This window comes from Alexandromys fortis, unplaced genomic scaffold (genome assembly GCF_014885135.2).
Source record: "Alexandromys fortis isolate MF-2015 unplaced genomic scaffold, M_Fortis_MF-2015_v1.1 scaffold_8_9099976_23576923, whole genome shotgun sequence".
In the NCBI taxonomy this organism is placed as follows: domain Eukaryota; kingdom Metazoa; phylum Chordata; class Mammalia; order Rodentia; family Cricetidae; genus Alexandromys; species Alexandromys fortis.
In genome coordinates this window covers 10,783,249-10,795,664 of record NW_026067899.1, presented here as the reverse complement: position 1 = coordinate 10,795,664, position 12,416 = coordinate 10,783,249, and the positions used below count along the sequence as shown (strand labels likewise).

General features: G+C 43.2%; 1 protein-coding gene across 1 annotated transcript in view; it reads right to left on the bottom strand.

The window, feature by feature from the left end:
* Pla2r1 (phospholipase A2 receptor 1) overlaps positions 1-12,416 on the bottom strand; it is a 99,613-nt gene that overhangs the window by 18,649 nt on the left and 68,548 nt on the right. The window contains exons 13-19 of the mRNA XM_050121978.1: positions 12,300-12,384; positions 10,710-10,842; positions 10,133-10,168; positions 9,488-9,645; positions 6,612-6,676; positions 5,852-5,955; positions 3,168-3,304 (exon numbers count right to left, since the gene is read on the bottom strand). Of these exons, the coding sequence (XP_049977935.1) occupies positions 3,168-3,304; positions 5,852-5,955; positions 6,612-6,676; positions 9,488-9,645; positions 10,133-10,168; positions 10,710-10,842; positions 12,300-12,384 (718 nt within the window). The remainder of the gene's footprint in view (positions 1-3,167; positions 3,305-5,851; positions 5,956-6,611; positions 6,677-9,487; positions 9,646-10,132; positions 10,169-10,709; positions 10,843-12,299; positions 12,385-12,416) is intronic.

Here is a 12,416-nt window from a genome sequence, read left to right as displayed (position 1 = left end):
AAAATTTTGGGACAGGATAGGCATTTGTTGGTATCTGTCTGTAGCAACTAGCTCTGGGATGTACTTGTCCTAACAGCCTTAAGAAACAAACCGTCAAATGGTTGAAGTAAAAGTCAATCAGAATCCAAATCTGAGCCAAAATCACAGAGAAGAAAGATGTAGGGGGAAAGTATTCCTGACACGTGGTTTGAGGCTGTGTTCTTAGGTGTGATACCAAAAGCATAAGACCCAGAAGAAAAAGTAGATACACTGGACTTCATCAAAATTATAGACTTACGTGCATCAAAGGGCATTCTAATTATAAAAGAGAAACCATTATAATTGTTAGGGGTAAAATCTGATAGGAATTCATTACACATAATACTAGAAAGAATCTCTATAATTCATCAATGAAAAAACCAAATGACTTAATTAAAATGCAGACAAAGGATTTAATTAAATCCCCCCAAAAGTCCATGAATGAAACCTCCCATTACCTATGCAACTGTAAATTGTTTTCTGGGAAAACACATTTGTCAGTTAAATAACTAAACAGGAGCTTCCTGACTTAGCAATTGTGCCTCTAGGTTTTTCTCCAAGAGGAATGAACACTGGTACTTGGAAATGTATACACTGATGTACATTGTAGCACTGTTCTTTTTCTACTCCTGTGAAAAAATGCCAGTGGGATATTGATGGAGACTCGGCATCGACTCGGCAGATTGCTGCGGGTAGTGTTGATATTTTAATAATAGCAATTCTTTAAAAAAATAAATCTAATACAACTTTTTAAAAAAGAATATGAGACTGGTGTGTGTGTGCGTGCGTGTGTGTATGTGTGTGTGTGTGTGTGTGAGTGTGCGCATGCGTGCATGTGCATGTGTGCGTGCATGTGTGCGTGCATGTGTGTGTGCGCGCGCGCGCGTGGGCATGCGTGTGCATGTGCGTGTGTGTGTGTGTGTGTGTGTGTGCATGCGTGTGTTCCAGTCGGAGAGCCAGGCACCTGTCTTTTCAGAGGACAGCTTAGGGTTTCACTCCTTGCCTTCCACCCTGCTTGAGACAGGATCTCTCTTGCTTACTGCTGTGTATGCGAATTAACTGGCTCATGAGCTTCAGGTGGTTTTCCCCGCCCGCGCCTCCTAGGTAGAAGCATGTGCTGGGATTAGGAGCATGTGTTCTACTGAACCTGATGGTCCACGTGGTTTCTAGAGACCTGAACTCGGGGGGGGGGGTTAACAAGACACATTCTTTATATACGACAACAGAGGCTGAATTTTGACCTGACCCATATGTTCATAAAAGTCACACAATTGTGCGAGCCTCAGATTTCTCAGATGCAAAATCGGAACACTAACTGTCTATCTTAAAAATGAGATCAAATAAGAAATATTTGCGAAACCGCCCAGCCAAATCAGCCAAGAGGTAAGGGCTCTCACATTGGGAGGGAGAGGCTCGTGAGACCCTCACCTGAGATGGGTTCATCTAGCTGCTTCACACCACCTGGTCTATGTGACGCTGATCTAACTACACGCGGCCTGGGGTCGGGGCTAGGGTATGCAGGCAGGGGAAAGCTAGGGGACGAAGGCTCTGCCCATGTGGCTAGGTCGTCATCCCTGATAGGTAAAGACTTTCCCAGACATAAACAACCTTTTGCCTACGCTCTGGAAGGAAGCCCAATAAACTGAATGGTTCTCCAGAGTCGCTTTTGGTAGATTCATACCTTGGTTTGTCTTTGGGGCCTCAGGTATAGGGGTAGATAGTGTTTATATCTCCCACTGGGAAGGAGTTTTGGCAAAACATATGCCACAGAATATACTCAGCCTTTAAAAGAAAAAAAGTCCTGTCACATGTCATAACATGGCTGAGACTTAAAGACATCCTACTAAGTGAGCCAGTCATAAAAGGATGGGCACGGCATGTCTCCATGTTCAGGATTCTAGCTCGGAGAGACATGAGATATAACGGGGGAGCCATTTATTTAGGATGCAGGATGTGATGGGGAAGAAGAATAGGGAGTTGTTACTCAATGAATATAGAGTTTGGTTCTGTAATAAGAGAAAGGACCTGGAGATGCATGGTACAACATACGGATGCTGAACACTGGCAAACCACACACTGAAAATGACTAAGGTAGAAAATTATATAGTAATTGTATCTCACCATAATTAAACTAGCCATATGTAACTAGTCATGTGTGTGTGTGTGTGTGTGTGTGTGTGTGTGTGTGTGTGTGTACAGAATTCAGGTAACTCACTGCCTGAGTTAACAGTGGCAGCAAGATGATGAAGAAGAATATGCCTGCGGTGTGACCGAACACTTAGATTTAAACCTGGCTGTCCACAATTAAAGAGCAATTTCAAGTTAGCGTATGGAATTATGACACCGTTTCATTTCTTAATTCTCTAAGAGTTAAGCAATTACAGTTTGGGATTCATTTAGTCACTTTCACCCAAAGCCTCTAAAGTTATTTTATTACAAAACCTAAGGAGTGGAGGCAAAGTCTCAGCCTCCCCGGACGGGCGCTTCAGAGATCATAAACCTGGTTGACGGCGTCCCTGCTGGCAAGCTTTCACTCTGAAATTGAATTCGGCACAGAAGCATCAGCTTTATGAAGCTCAAGATGACATTGACCAAATTGCATTATTAGTTCATCAGTTTACAGGTGGGTAGAGTCCTGCGGCTTCTGGGCGGGGAAGAGGAGGAGGAACAGGATATGGGCTCTCTAAAGTTTACTTGCGGGGTGGGGTGGGGGTGGATGAATTGGCACGCAGGCACACACAGGTCTACACACACACACACACACACACACACACACACACACTGCAGACACGCACACCCATCCTATCTAGTGACTCACACAGCACAAGGGACATCACTAGAAAAAATGCCTCCACAAACGGGGTGTGGGGGCACAGCCGCCTTGCACAAACCCTTTCTGTTCCCAAAGGGAAAGCTTCTGAAGTCATTCGAAAGGCGTGGCAGTGGCAGCTCAGGTCCTGTGGGTAACTGGTGCTTGAAACAAGCAAGCAAGCAAGCAAGCAAGCAAGCAAGCAAGCAAGCAAGCAAGCAAGCAAGCAAGCAAGCAAACAAACATGCCCACCCCTCAAACCCCACTCTCACTTTGAATGACTTTTCAACTGGCATTCCACAAAAGAAAAACAAAGACGATGTTACAAGAAGGAATTTACCTTGTGGTTAAAATAAAGCCAGCCTTTGGGGCACGTCCCATGTGGCAAGGGTGGCTTCTTCTTCTCGATGACCCACATCTCCTCTCTCTTGCAAATGCTGGGCATAGAAACAGAACAGTCCTCAGTCCCCCAGAGCCCTGCATGAGGAGACAGGTCAGAAAAGCTGTCGGAGCCAGGACAGCCCCTCCACAATCTTTATGGATTGATTTTCATGGCTGCTATGGTTTTTCATAATTTCATTTTTTGAACTCTGGAAACTGAACTAAACTACTAAGTACAAAGATCTCTAGTGACACCGCCCTGGGCAAGGTGCCATCTGAGTAATTAGAATGTAAAAATGTAAAAAAAAAATGTAAAATAAGTTCACAAAAGTAAACAAATGCTATAATTGAAATAAGATTAATTTAAAGTAATATGAATATTTGGCTTGGGAAGCAAAATAAGCCTTCAGGTTTTTAAGTATTCAGCTTCAGTAAAGGGAAAATATTTCTAAGACAATAGATCATCATTTTTAAACTTTATAATACTTCTTCCGAAAATGCAGGATAAATATACTTAATGTAGATATCTAAATCCTAAAATGTTTGAGTGCTGACATGGTGTCTGGGAAGGCATTTCTAGTTTCAGATGTTTAGCCAGGAAACAGCTCGCTTGTAAAGCCCCTGTAAACATCCCCAACTTGCAAACATCAAAACACTTCCTATCTTAACTCTTGTTGGATAAAAGATGCCCAGCCTACATAATACTGTAGAATGATTAAATGAGGAACTTCTCAAAAAGGAGGATTGCTCGGTCTTGACTCTTATATGAGTCAGACTCTTATATGAACAGGTCTTTTCTAAGACAGATCTCCAACCTCCCAGCCTCTTGCAAACCATCTTTTAGTTTAGAAGGGCTGCAATTCCAGAGGAAAGTGACGGATGCCTGTTCGTATTGAGTAAAAAATGCCAGACAAAGAAGCTGTGTGCACAGCGCAAGGCAGGTCTAGCTTTGTGTGTTAAAACAGGCATGAAAACCATGAGCTTCAAAGGTGGGGCTGGGCTGTGGCTGTCAGTGCGGATCCTCAGCTGTTCTGGCAAAACAGTCCTTTCCATAGGCTGTTGTGACACCTGCTGGCAAAACAGGCGGATTAGCTACAGCTTTCCCCTAACTCTGCAGAGCCCGCCCACAGGGGAGCGCTTCTCCTCTCTCTATTTCTCCCCTGACCATACTAGTTATGAACATGGATTTTTTTTTTAAAGAATGGCTTGTGTCAGTAGATGCTCAACTAGGCAGTACTATTCTCAGAACTCAGAGAAGCCAGTCTTTAGTTTCGGGGTGCCATCGGATCTAACTTGCAAACAGATGCTCATCTCAGATGAGCAGTCATTAGTGCCAGCAATAATAAAATTGTAATGAACAATAAAAATAATAATAAAACAGTGAACTAAATGTAAATTTTTTTTTAAAAATATTTATTTATTTTTAAGTGATTGGTGTCTTGTCTGCGTGTATGTCTGTGAGGATACCAGATCTCTGGAACTGGAGATACAGACAGCTGTGAGCTGTCATGCAGTGCTGGGAATTGAACCCAGGTTCTCTGGAAGAGCAGCCAGTGCTCTTACTTGGGTCCATCTTTCCAGCCCTGAACACAGGTTTTAATTATACGCGGTAAAACATTCGCAGACTGCACAGAGTGAGCCAGTTTACAAACAGGAAAGTAGAGATGGGTGAAACGTAGCCTGTACACTGAGGTCTCACAGAGAACAGCATTTATAGGACATTTTTCACTGCATTGAGTCTTTTTAATAATTTCACCTTTACAGTTATGGTAATTTCTCTGTACTTTCTACATTTAGTACATTTTACTTTTCCTCTCACACCTTCTTTGATGCGGCTGCTTCCTGTATATTTTAAATTCTATTCCCACTTCATTCTCAAGCTTTAGCATATTTCCTTGTAAAAATTAATGAACAATTCTTCATTGTTTTGGGTAGGGACAAGAAACATCTATTTTGTTATATTTGAAAATGAGGTGCATGTTTGTCTTTAAAAAAAAAAAAGATTTCTTAGCCGGGCGGTAGTGGCGCACGCCTTTAATCCCAGCACTTGGGAGGCAGAGGCAGGCGGATCTCTGTGAGTTCGAGGCCAGCCTGGTCTACAAGAGCTAGTTTCAGGATTGGCTCCAAAGCTACAGAGAAACCCTGTCTCGAAAAATAAAAAAAAAAAAAAAGATTTCTTAATGTCATTATTGCATGTGTCTGAGCATTTTGATTGAATGCATGCATGTTTACCACATGTGTGCCTGGTTCCAGAGGTGGTCAGAAGAGGACATTTGATCCCCTGAAGTAACTGGAGTTACAGATGGCTGGGGCCACCATGTGGGTGCTGGGAAGAGAAACCAGGTCTTCTGGAAGAGTAGCCCGTGTTCTTAGCCCCTGAGCCATTTCTCTAGACGGGAGCTCATGTCTGTAAGTCCCAGCAGGCTCACTTCAGGTTCTGCTGGCGCGCGAGGACTTACCCATTTGCAAGTTATATACAGGAATGTGACCGCATGAATTTCGTAGGATGGGTGTTCATCCAGAACCCTGACTACTGATGAGATTGCACGCCATCAACGGAAAACAAAAATAAGCATTCGAAGGAGCCTGGCGGCCTCTAGAGGTGTTTGCAGCGCAACCCCAGACAAGAATAAGTGAAGTAACCTGTTACGGAAGAAATGAAGGCACACCGCTGGCTCTGGTTATCCGTTCTCTTCTCTCTTCCTCCGTCCCAGTCCTGGAATATCACAGGTGACCCATTATGCCAACTGTGGGAAAATTTTTAAAAATTAAAAAGATTTATTTTTTCACGCGTATGTCATGTCCCGTCACTGTGTCTGTATATACTTATGCCACATGCATGCAGATCCTGTGGAGACCAGAAGGGGGCGTCAAGCTCCCTTGAGCTAGAGGGGTTTGTGAGCTGTCCAGTGGGTGCTGGAAACCAAATTCTGGAAGGGAAGTGAGTGCTCTTAACCACTGAGCTATCTCTCCAGCCCCAGATAAATTAAAACAAAATATTAAGGTCTCATTTGGCACGTTCAGTATCTGAGTCCATCCTTGTAGTTCTGGGATACGGACTGAAAGTATAATAGTTTACTCAATTTAATTAAGCGCACGAAGCATTGTACCTACAGCTAATCTGCATTGTGTGCACCAAAGTAAAGTATATGCTTTTTTTTTTTTATCACATACACACACAAAATAAGGGAGGCAGATGCTTTCACAAGTGATGGGCACGCTTGTGGTGTAGACCGGTGATGGCTAAAACACGCCTGCGCCTTTGGTTAGAGGAATGAAAACTTGTAAGTTAAGGAGAACAGTTGAAGGCTATTCAGCAAAGCGGTCACCTAAATCCAGTGCAATCACTATGCACATACAACTTGTCAACTAGTGTTAAATACAGATTAATCTTGGTTCATACTGAGTTGGATCGCTGGCTCCTCCTTCTTCAATTCCAATCCACCAATTTACACCGTGCTTTGATAGCTATTAAAGGGAAGGAAAAAAAAAAAGTCAGCATTTATTGTTCTCGCTTACATTTTTCACTATTAAGATCAATGAAGATGCTATTAGCTCTTTGTTTACCATGATTTTACCTGGTTACATAAGGAGGAGCAATGAAGGGCTAGGATCTTGACATTGCAGCATTCTAAAACACTCTTTGTCCACCATGAAACAGAGTAGAAACGAACCACTGAGAGTATTTTCTGTTTCATCCAGCTTGAAAAGCCAAATTTCTAACTTTGTAAGAAGCCATAAAACATAAAAGAGAAGATGGACTCGTTTCCTGACTATAATTAGTGGCATCTTCTCTCCGTGATTTATGGAAGCTCACTGCAGATGTCACATGTATTTGACAAACAAAGTACAAAGACATTAGCAGAATAAAGATTCCGAGTGGATGTACTAGTCTGGTAAGCTTTGAACAGTGTCAGCATCCAAAGGGAGAGACTTGACATAGGGCAAAATAATACGGCAGAATCCCAATGTCTGGCAGCTCGAAAATTACCCTTTATCCATTTTATTAATCTAAAGCCAATATCAATCACTCAGCCTAAGCACAGTGAAGTAGCAAACGCACACACATGTACACAGTGCACAACAGATGTATGCTGGACTTATGGCCCAGGAAATTGAAGCCCCCTCCTTAGCTGTAAAAGAGGAAGGGACAGAAAGGATTTCACTGAGGCATCTCACATGCTGTGCTTTATGGTGTATTTGCTCCCTCTGTGTGTGCTTTGAAATTCAAATTCACGTTTATATGCCAAAAACCTGCTCATTTTAAGGCACTATGTATTTAAATTTGTACTCTTGTTTCATTTTGAGAAGGCTTGGGGATACATTTTAAGATATGTTATTTATTTCCATATGAATTTCAGGTCATCATATAACAGAACGTGATAGCTTGCTAACATTCTAATTTTGAGACCAGTGTGCGTTTACTCCTTAAACAGCATGGCTGTCTGCCAGATCAGCAATTTGGGAATATCGCAAGGGGGAACTACTATAATTTGAGATCCCTGAGGAGTTGTTTCATGGACAACAACTAAATTCATGTACCACACGCTAAATTCAGATTTTCATTTTCAGACTTCGGAATGGCTCTGTTGAGGTTGACTGAGGGTGCGGTGGGAAGATCACAACTTCATCCCACCTAGAGACGGCTTGTGAGTTGCCAGGTGGTGGTGGAGCACACATTTAAACCTAGCACTCAGAATCTCTGTGAGTTCGAGGCCAGCCTAGTGTACAAAACCAGTTCCAGGGATGTTTCAGAGAGAAAGCCTGTCTTGAAAAACTGAGAGGGAGAAAAATAGATAGATAGATAGATAGATAGATAGATAGATAGATAGATAGATAGGCAGGCAGGCAGATATACAGAGAAGGCTCATGGGCAACAGCAGTCAAAGTCACGGACTGATTGCTCACTGTTCCAATTTAGGACCTTTAAAGAGAAATCATGACATTTACATCTTAACTAGCACATTTACTCCCACCTAAGTTAAGGTATGGTAATCTCTAGAGCACTCCACAGTTGTGATGTATGTGGTAGAGAACTTCACAGGACAAGCTGAAAGATGTTCAGGCAAAACAGCCTGGTGCGCAAAGATCTTAACATTACATGGAAGGCCACTTTCCAACGAGGTAGAAACACAAGCCAACAGCTCATTCGCTGAGCTTTCTAAAGCAAAGGCAATCTGTCATCGTCCATGTTTTTTACCAAAGTGATCGAGGGCTTCGATTTATTGCAAGGGCTTAAAATGTCAAAATTTTGAGAAGTAATGGATTTGATGTATAGTATCAGAAGTGTTTATAAACACAACTTAAAAGTAATAGTGAGTTGTCATTTTAAAAAGCAGATACTGTAGACCACAAAAAAAAAAGGAGGAGCCAAGTGACTGGTTGGCGAGACATCCATGCCCAATGACCCTTAAGTGCTTATGGCTTTTAATGCTTTCATCATTGATCAGAAAGAGAAGATGGGCTGAAGAGAAACATTCAAAGCTCGCCGTGATAACACGCCATGGTCTGTTTTCAAAGAGGGCGAAGAAACATAAGCATTCTTCAAAAGAAAAATCACTTTTTTCAGACTTTAAAAACCTTACCTAGCTTTCTTTCTCATATTAAGGTTCTTCTATATTCCAAGTAAGTATTATCTTTGTCTTTCACAGTCCAAGTGACTATTCATCATAGGAGAGTGATTATGAAAACTTTTGGACATTTATAGGGTGGGCATGCCTCAAGATCACGTGACATGACCTCTAGAAGTTCGACCCCTCATTCTGGAATCAGTAAGTTCTGCATCGACCCACTCTGCAAGGATAGTCTTGGGCACAAGGCTTCTTAACGGTGAGATGTTCATGCTCGCCATGAACACCACCCCCTTCCCTAGTATATGGTAAACTCCTAACTCACAAGATGACAGATTAGGAAGCAGGAGCCTCTGGTAAGTGATTAGGTCAGGAGCGTGGAGCCCTCTGGAGCGCAGGGAGTGATGAGCGAATCTCACTACACAGAACTTGACTAACTTAACACCGTTACTATTCCAGCACAAAGTGAGGCCAAAGGACATAGCAACATAATAAACCTGTGTCTCCATAATTTTCTATTAATCTGTAGAGTGGGAAGGAAAACAATCCTAAAAAAAAAAAACAAAAAAACAAAACAAAAAAACCCCAAACATGACTTTTATGAAAACTTAAATGAATGCATGGAGCCAAATTTTAAACATATCTCCTTCCCTAAGGACAGGAGTAGGTGTAAACTATGAATTTCATGTAGTGATTTGTGTTCAGGTACCACTCTGATTTTGCTGAGGATGAACTCTTGCTCCTGAGCAGAATAAATTGAGAGGATATCACCCCGTAGCCAGCCGCAGAGAAACGCAAAGTCTTCCCACTGGGCAGGGTGGGTGTGGAAGAGGTACTCGGCATTCTGGTAGAAGAACCAGGGCGCATCTGCAAGGGAACCAGATGTGGACCGTGTCAAGACTAGTGAGAGATAGAAGGCAGGCGCGAAGGGGCATGGGCTGTGGCTGACACCCACAGTAAATTGTAATTTGGTCACTTGGCATTTTAAAGAAGGGCGTAAATACGGATGGACACATGCACACACGTGCACATACACATAAAATTTGCTTACTTCCTTAGTCTACCTCACTTGAGACCCCTCGCTAGTTTTCAAAGGTCAGGGATAGATACATATCTTAAAATAATATGCCATGAAGATGGAGTTATGATGTTAATTTTCAACCCTACTTAATGAGTGTACTTATCACATGGACTATGCCTTCTTGATCTGTTAATTTGAACAAATCAGCCCAGGTTGATATATAAGAAAACAAACGCTATGGGAAGGATAAGACAATGCAGTTTTACTCTCTGCCCCCCCCCCCCGCCCGTGCTGTGTATTTAGAAGCTTGAGACTTGCCAGGTGGGCTCTTACCGTATTCGTACCAGTCTGGAAAAGTGGGTACCACACCTGCAGAGAGAAAGCAAAGCATTGCCACTGAGCCTTCTGCATAGGCTCAGTGTCTGAACGACCTCCCTCTAACCACGCCGCTCCTATGTCACCTTAAAACGTAACTTTAAGGACAGACACTATACTGTGTAGACTCTGTGAGGACTTCCACCATGAAGGGGACTCTCCAGAGGGTCTAAAGAAAGGACATGGACACTTGCTGGAGGTAACTGCGGGTCACTCACTGTGCAAGGTGCTTCCATGCATTCACCGTATAGGTAATGCTGTGTGCTTGTAACGTCAGGGTGGTATCTCTGTCACCTGTGCCACCATGTCAGCTGGTGACCTTCATTCCTAATGAACAGCTCGGCACAGGGTACTGCGCTGTCTTCTCTCCTTTGCCTGTTATCCCTGCTTACTACACTGGAGTAGCTGGATCCATCAGGTGGGCTGTCAGTCGTGTGGCTCACGTTCTAGTGCTGAGATGTCGCCTCTCTGTGACTATCATCTGAGAAAGCGCTACACATCGTTAAAACTCAAATATACAGTAAAGGTCTGATACCTCTTGGGATTTTGCATATCCACTCATGTTTGGAAGCACAGTCCGTGGGCAGCAATGTTTTGTTTGCCTTATACACAGCACAGTTTCTTGCAGCATCTTCAGAGTAAGTACTGTCTAGAAATGAAGACACAACCTGCAACAGATGAAGCTTGTTATTCCTTAATGATGGTCCCCCAAAGGAGATCAGAAGATCAGCGAAGGCATCTGTGAATGCAAGTGCTAGGGCAGCGGTTCTCAACCTGTGAGTCACGAACCTTTTGCAGGGTCCAATGACCCTTTCACGAGGGTCACTCAAGGCCATTGGAAAACACAGATATTCACATTGTGACTCATAGCAGTAGTGAAATTACAGTTAGGAAGTGTCAGCAAAATAATGTTATGGTTGGGAGTCACCACAACACGAGGAACTCTGTTTAAGGGTTCGAGTGTTAGGAAGGCGGAGAACCACTGCTCTTGGGACTTCAGAGGGATCTTCAGAAACGTCTGCATGTCATTCCAGGGTTAGACAGTCCACATTTGTGATGACTAAGCTAATGGGTACTTAGCATTTTTTTCTTCTCTCTCTCTCTCTCTCTCTCTCTCTCTCTCTCTCTCTCTCTCTCTCTCTCCTTCCTTTCCTTTTCTCTCTCTTTTTGTTTTACAAAGAAGCATGAGGGCTGGGGGTATGAGGCAGCTGGTAAAGTGCTTACTGCACAAGTATAAAGACCCAAGCTCAGAATGCAGTTCCCATATTATTATTATTTTTTTTTTAAAAAATCCAACATTGCAGCATGTGCCTTCTATCCCAGCACTGTGGAAGTGAAGATAAGAACTGTGGACTGTCTGGCCAGCCAGTGTAGTCCAATCGGCAAGTACCAGGTTTACTTGGAGGTCCTGTCTTAAAAAAATATAGAGAGTGATTGAGGAAGATGCCAATATTGGCCACTGGCTTCCGCACACGCGCAAATATGCACATGCGTGCACACATTTTTCTATTGTTTTCTCCAGAAGAAATCAGATGCTTGCTTCATTCTGAACTTGCGATGTGTGGTGGTTCAAATGAAAATAGGCCCCATAGGCTCATAGAGGGGCACTATTAGGAGGCGTGGCCTTTTGGAGTAGGTGTGGCTTTGTTGAAGGAAGTGTGTCAGTGGAGGGTGGGTTTTGAGGTTTCAGAAATCCAAGCCAGGCCCAGTGTCTCTTCCTCTTCCTGCTGCTTGCCAATCCAGATACAGAACTCTCAGTTCCTTCTCCAGCACCATGTCTGCCTGCATGCCGCCATGCTTTCTGTCATGATGATGATGGACTAACCCTCTGAACTGTAAGCCAACCCCAATTAAATGTTTTCCTTTATAAAAAGCAGCTATTTTTCTGAATGGGAGGCAGTTTAGGGGAGCATTTTTGGAGATTTGGATTTCTTCTCAGGTCTTAGAACAGTACGGTCACCCTGGGTTTCCTAGGACCAAGGTACAATCACTGTCACGGCCAAGACTTAATGTAAGTTTGCCCGGGTGCTACAGCCGCTTCCAGGCTCTCTTGGTTGTTTTACCAAGTGGGTCCGGGACCACCTGGCTTGACTTCATGTCCCGTGTGCAGTTTGAAAAGACTTACAGGCGTCCTGTCAGACCACTCCCAGGAACCGGCATTCAGGGGGTTCCTTTTATTGAATCCTATCCAGAACTGCCTTTCTTCTGTCCTAGGAAGAGAAGAAATAAGAGTTTTGCCTTT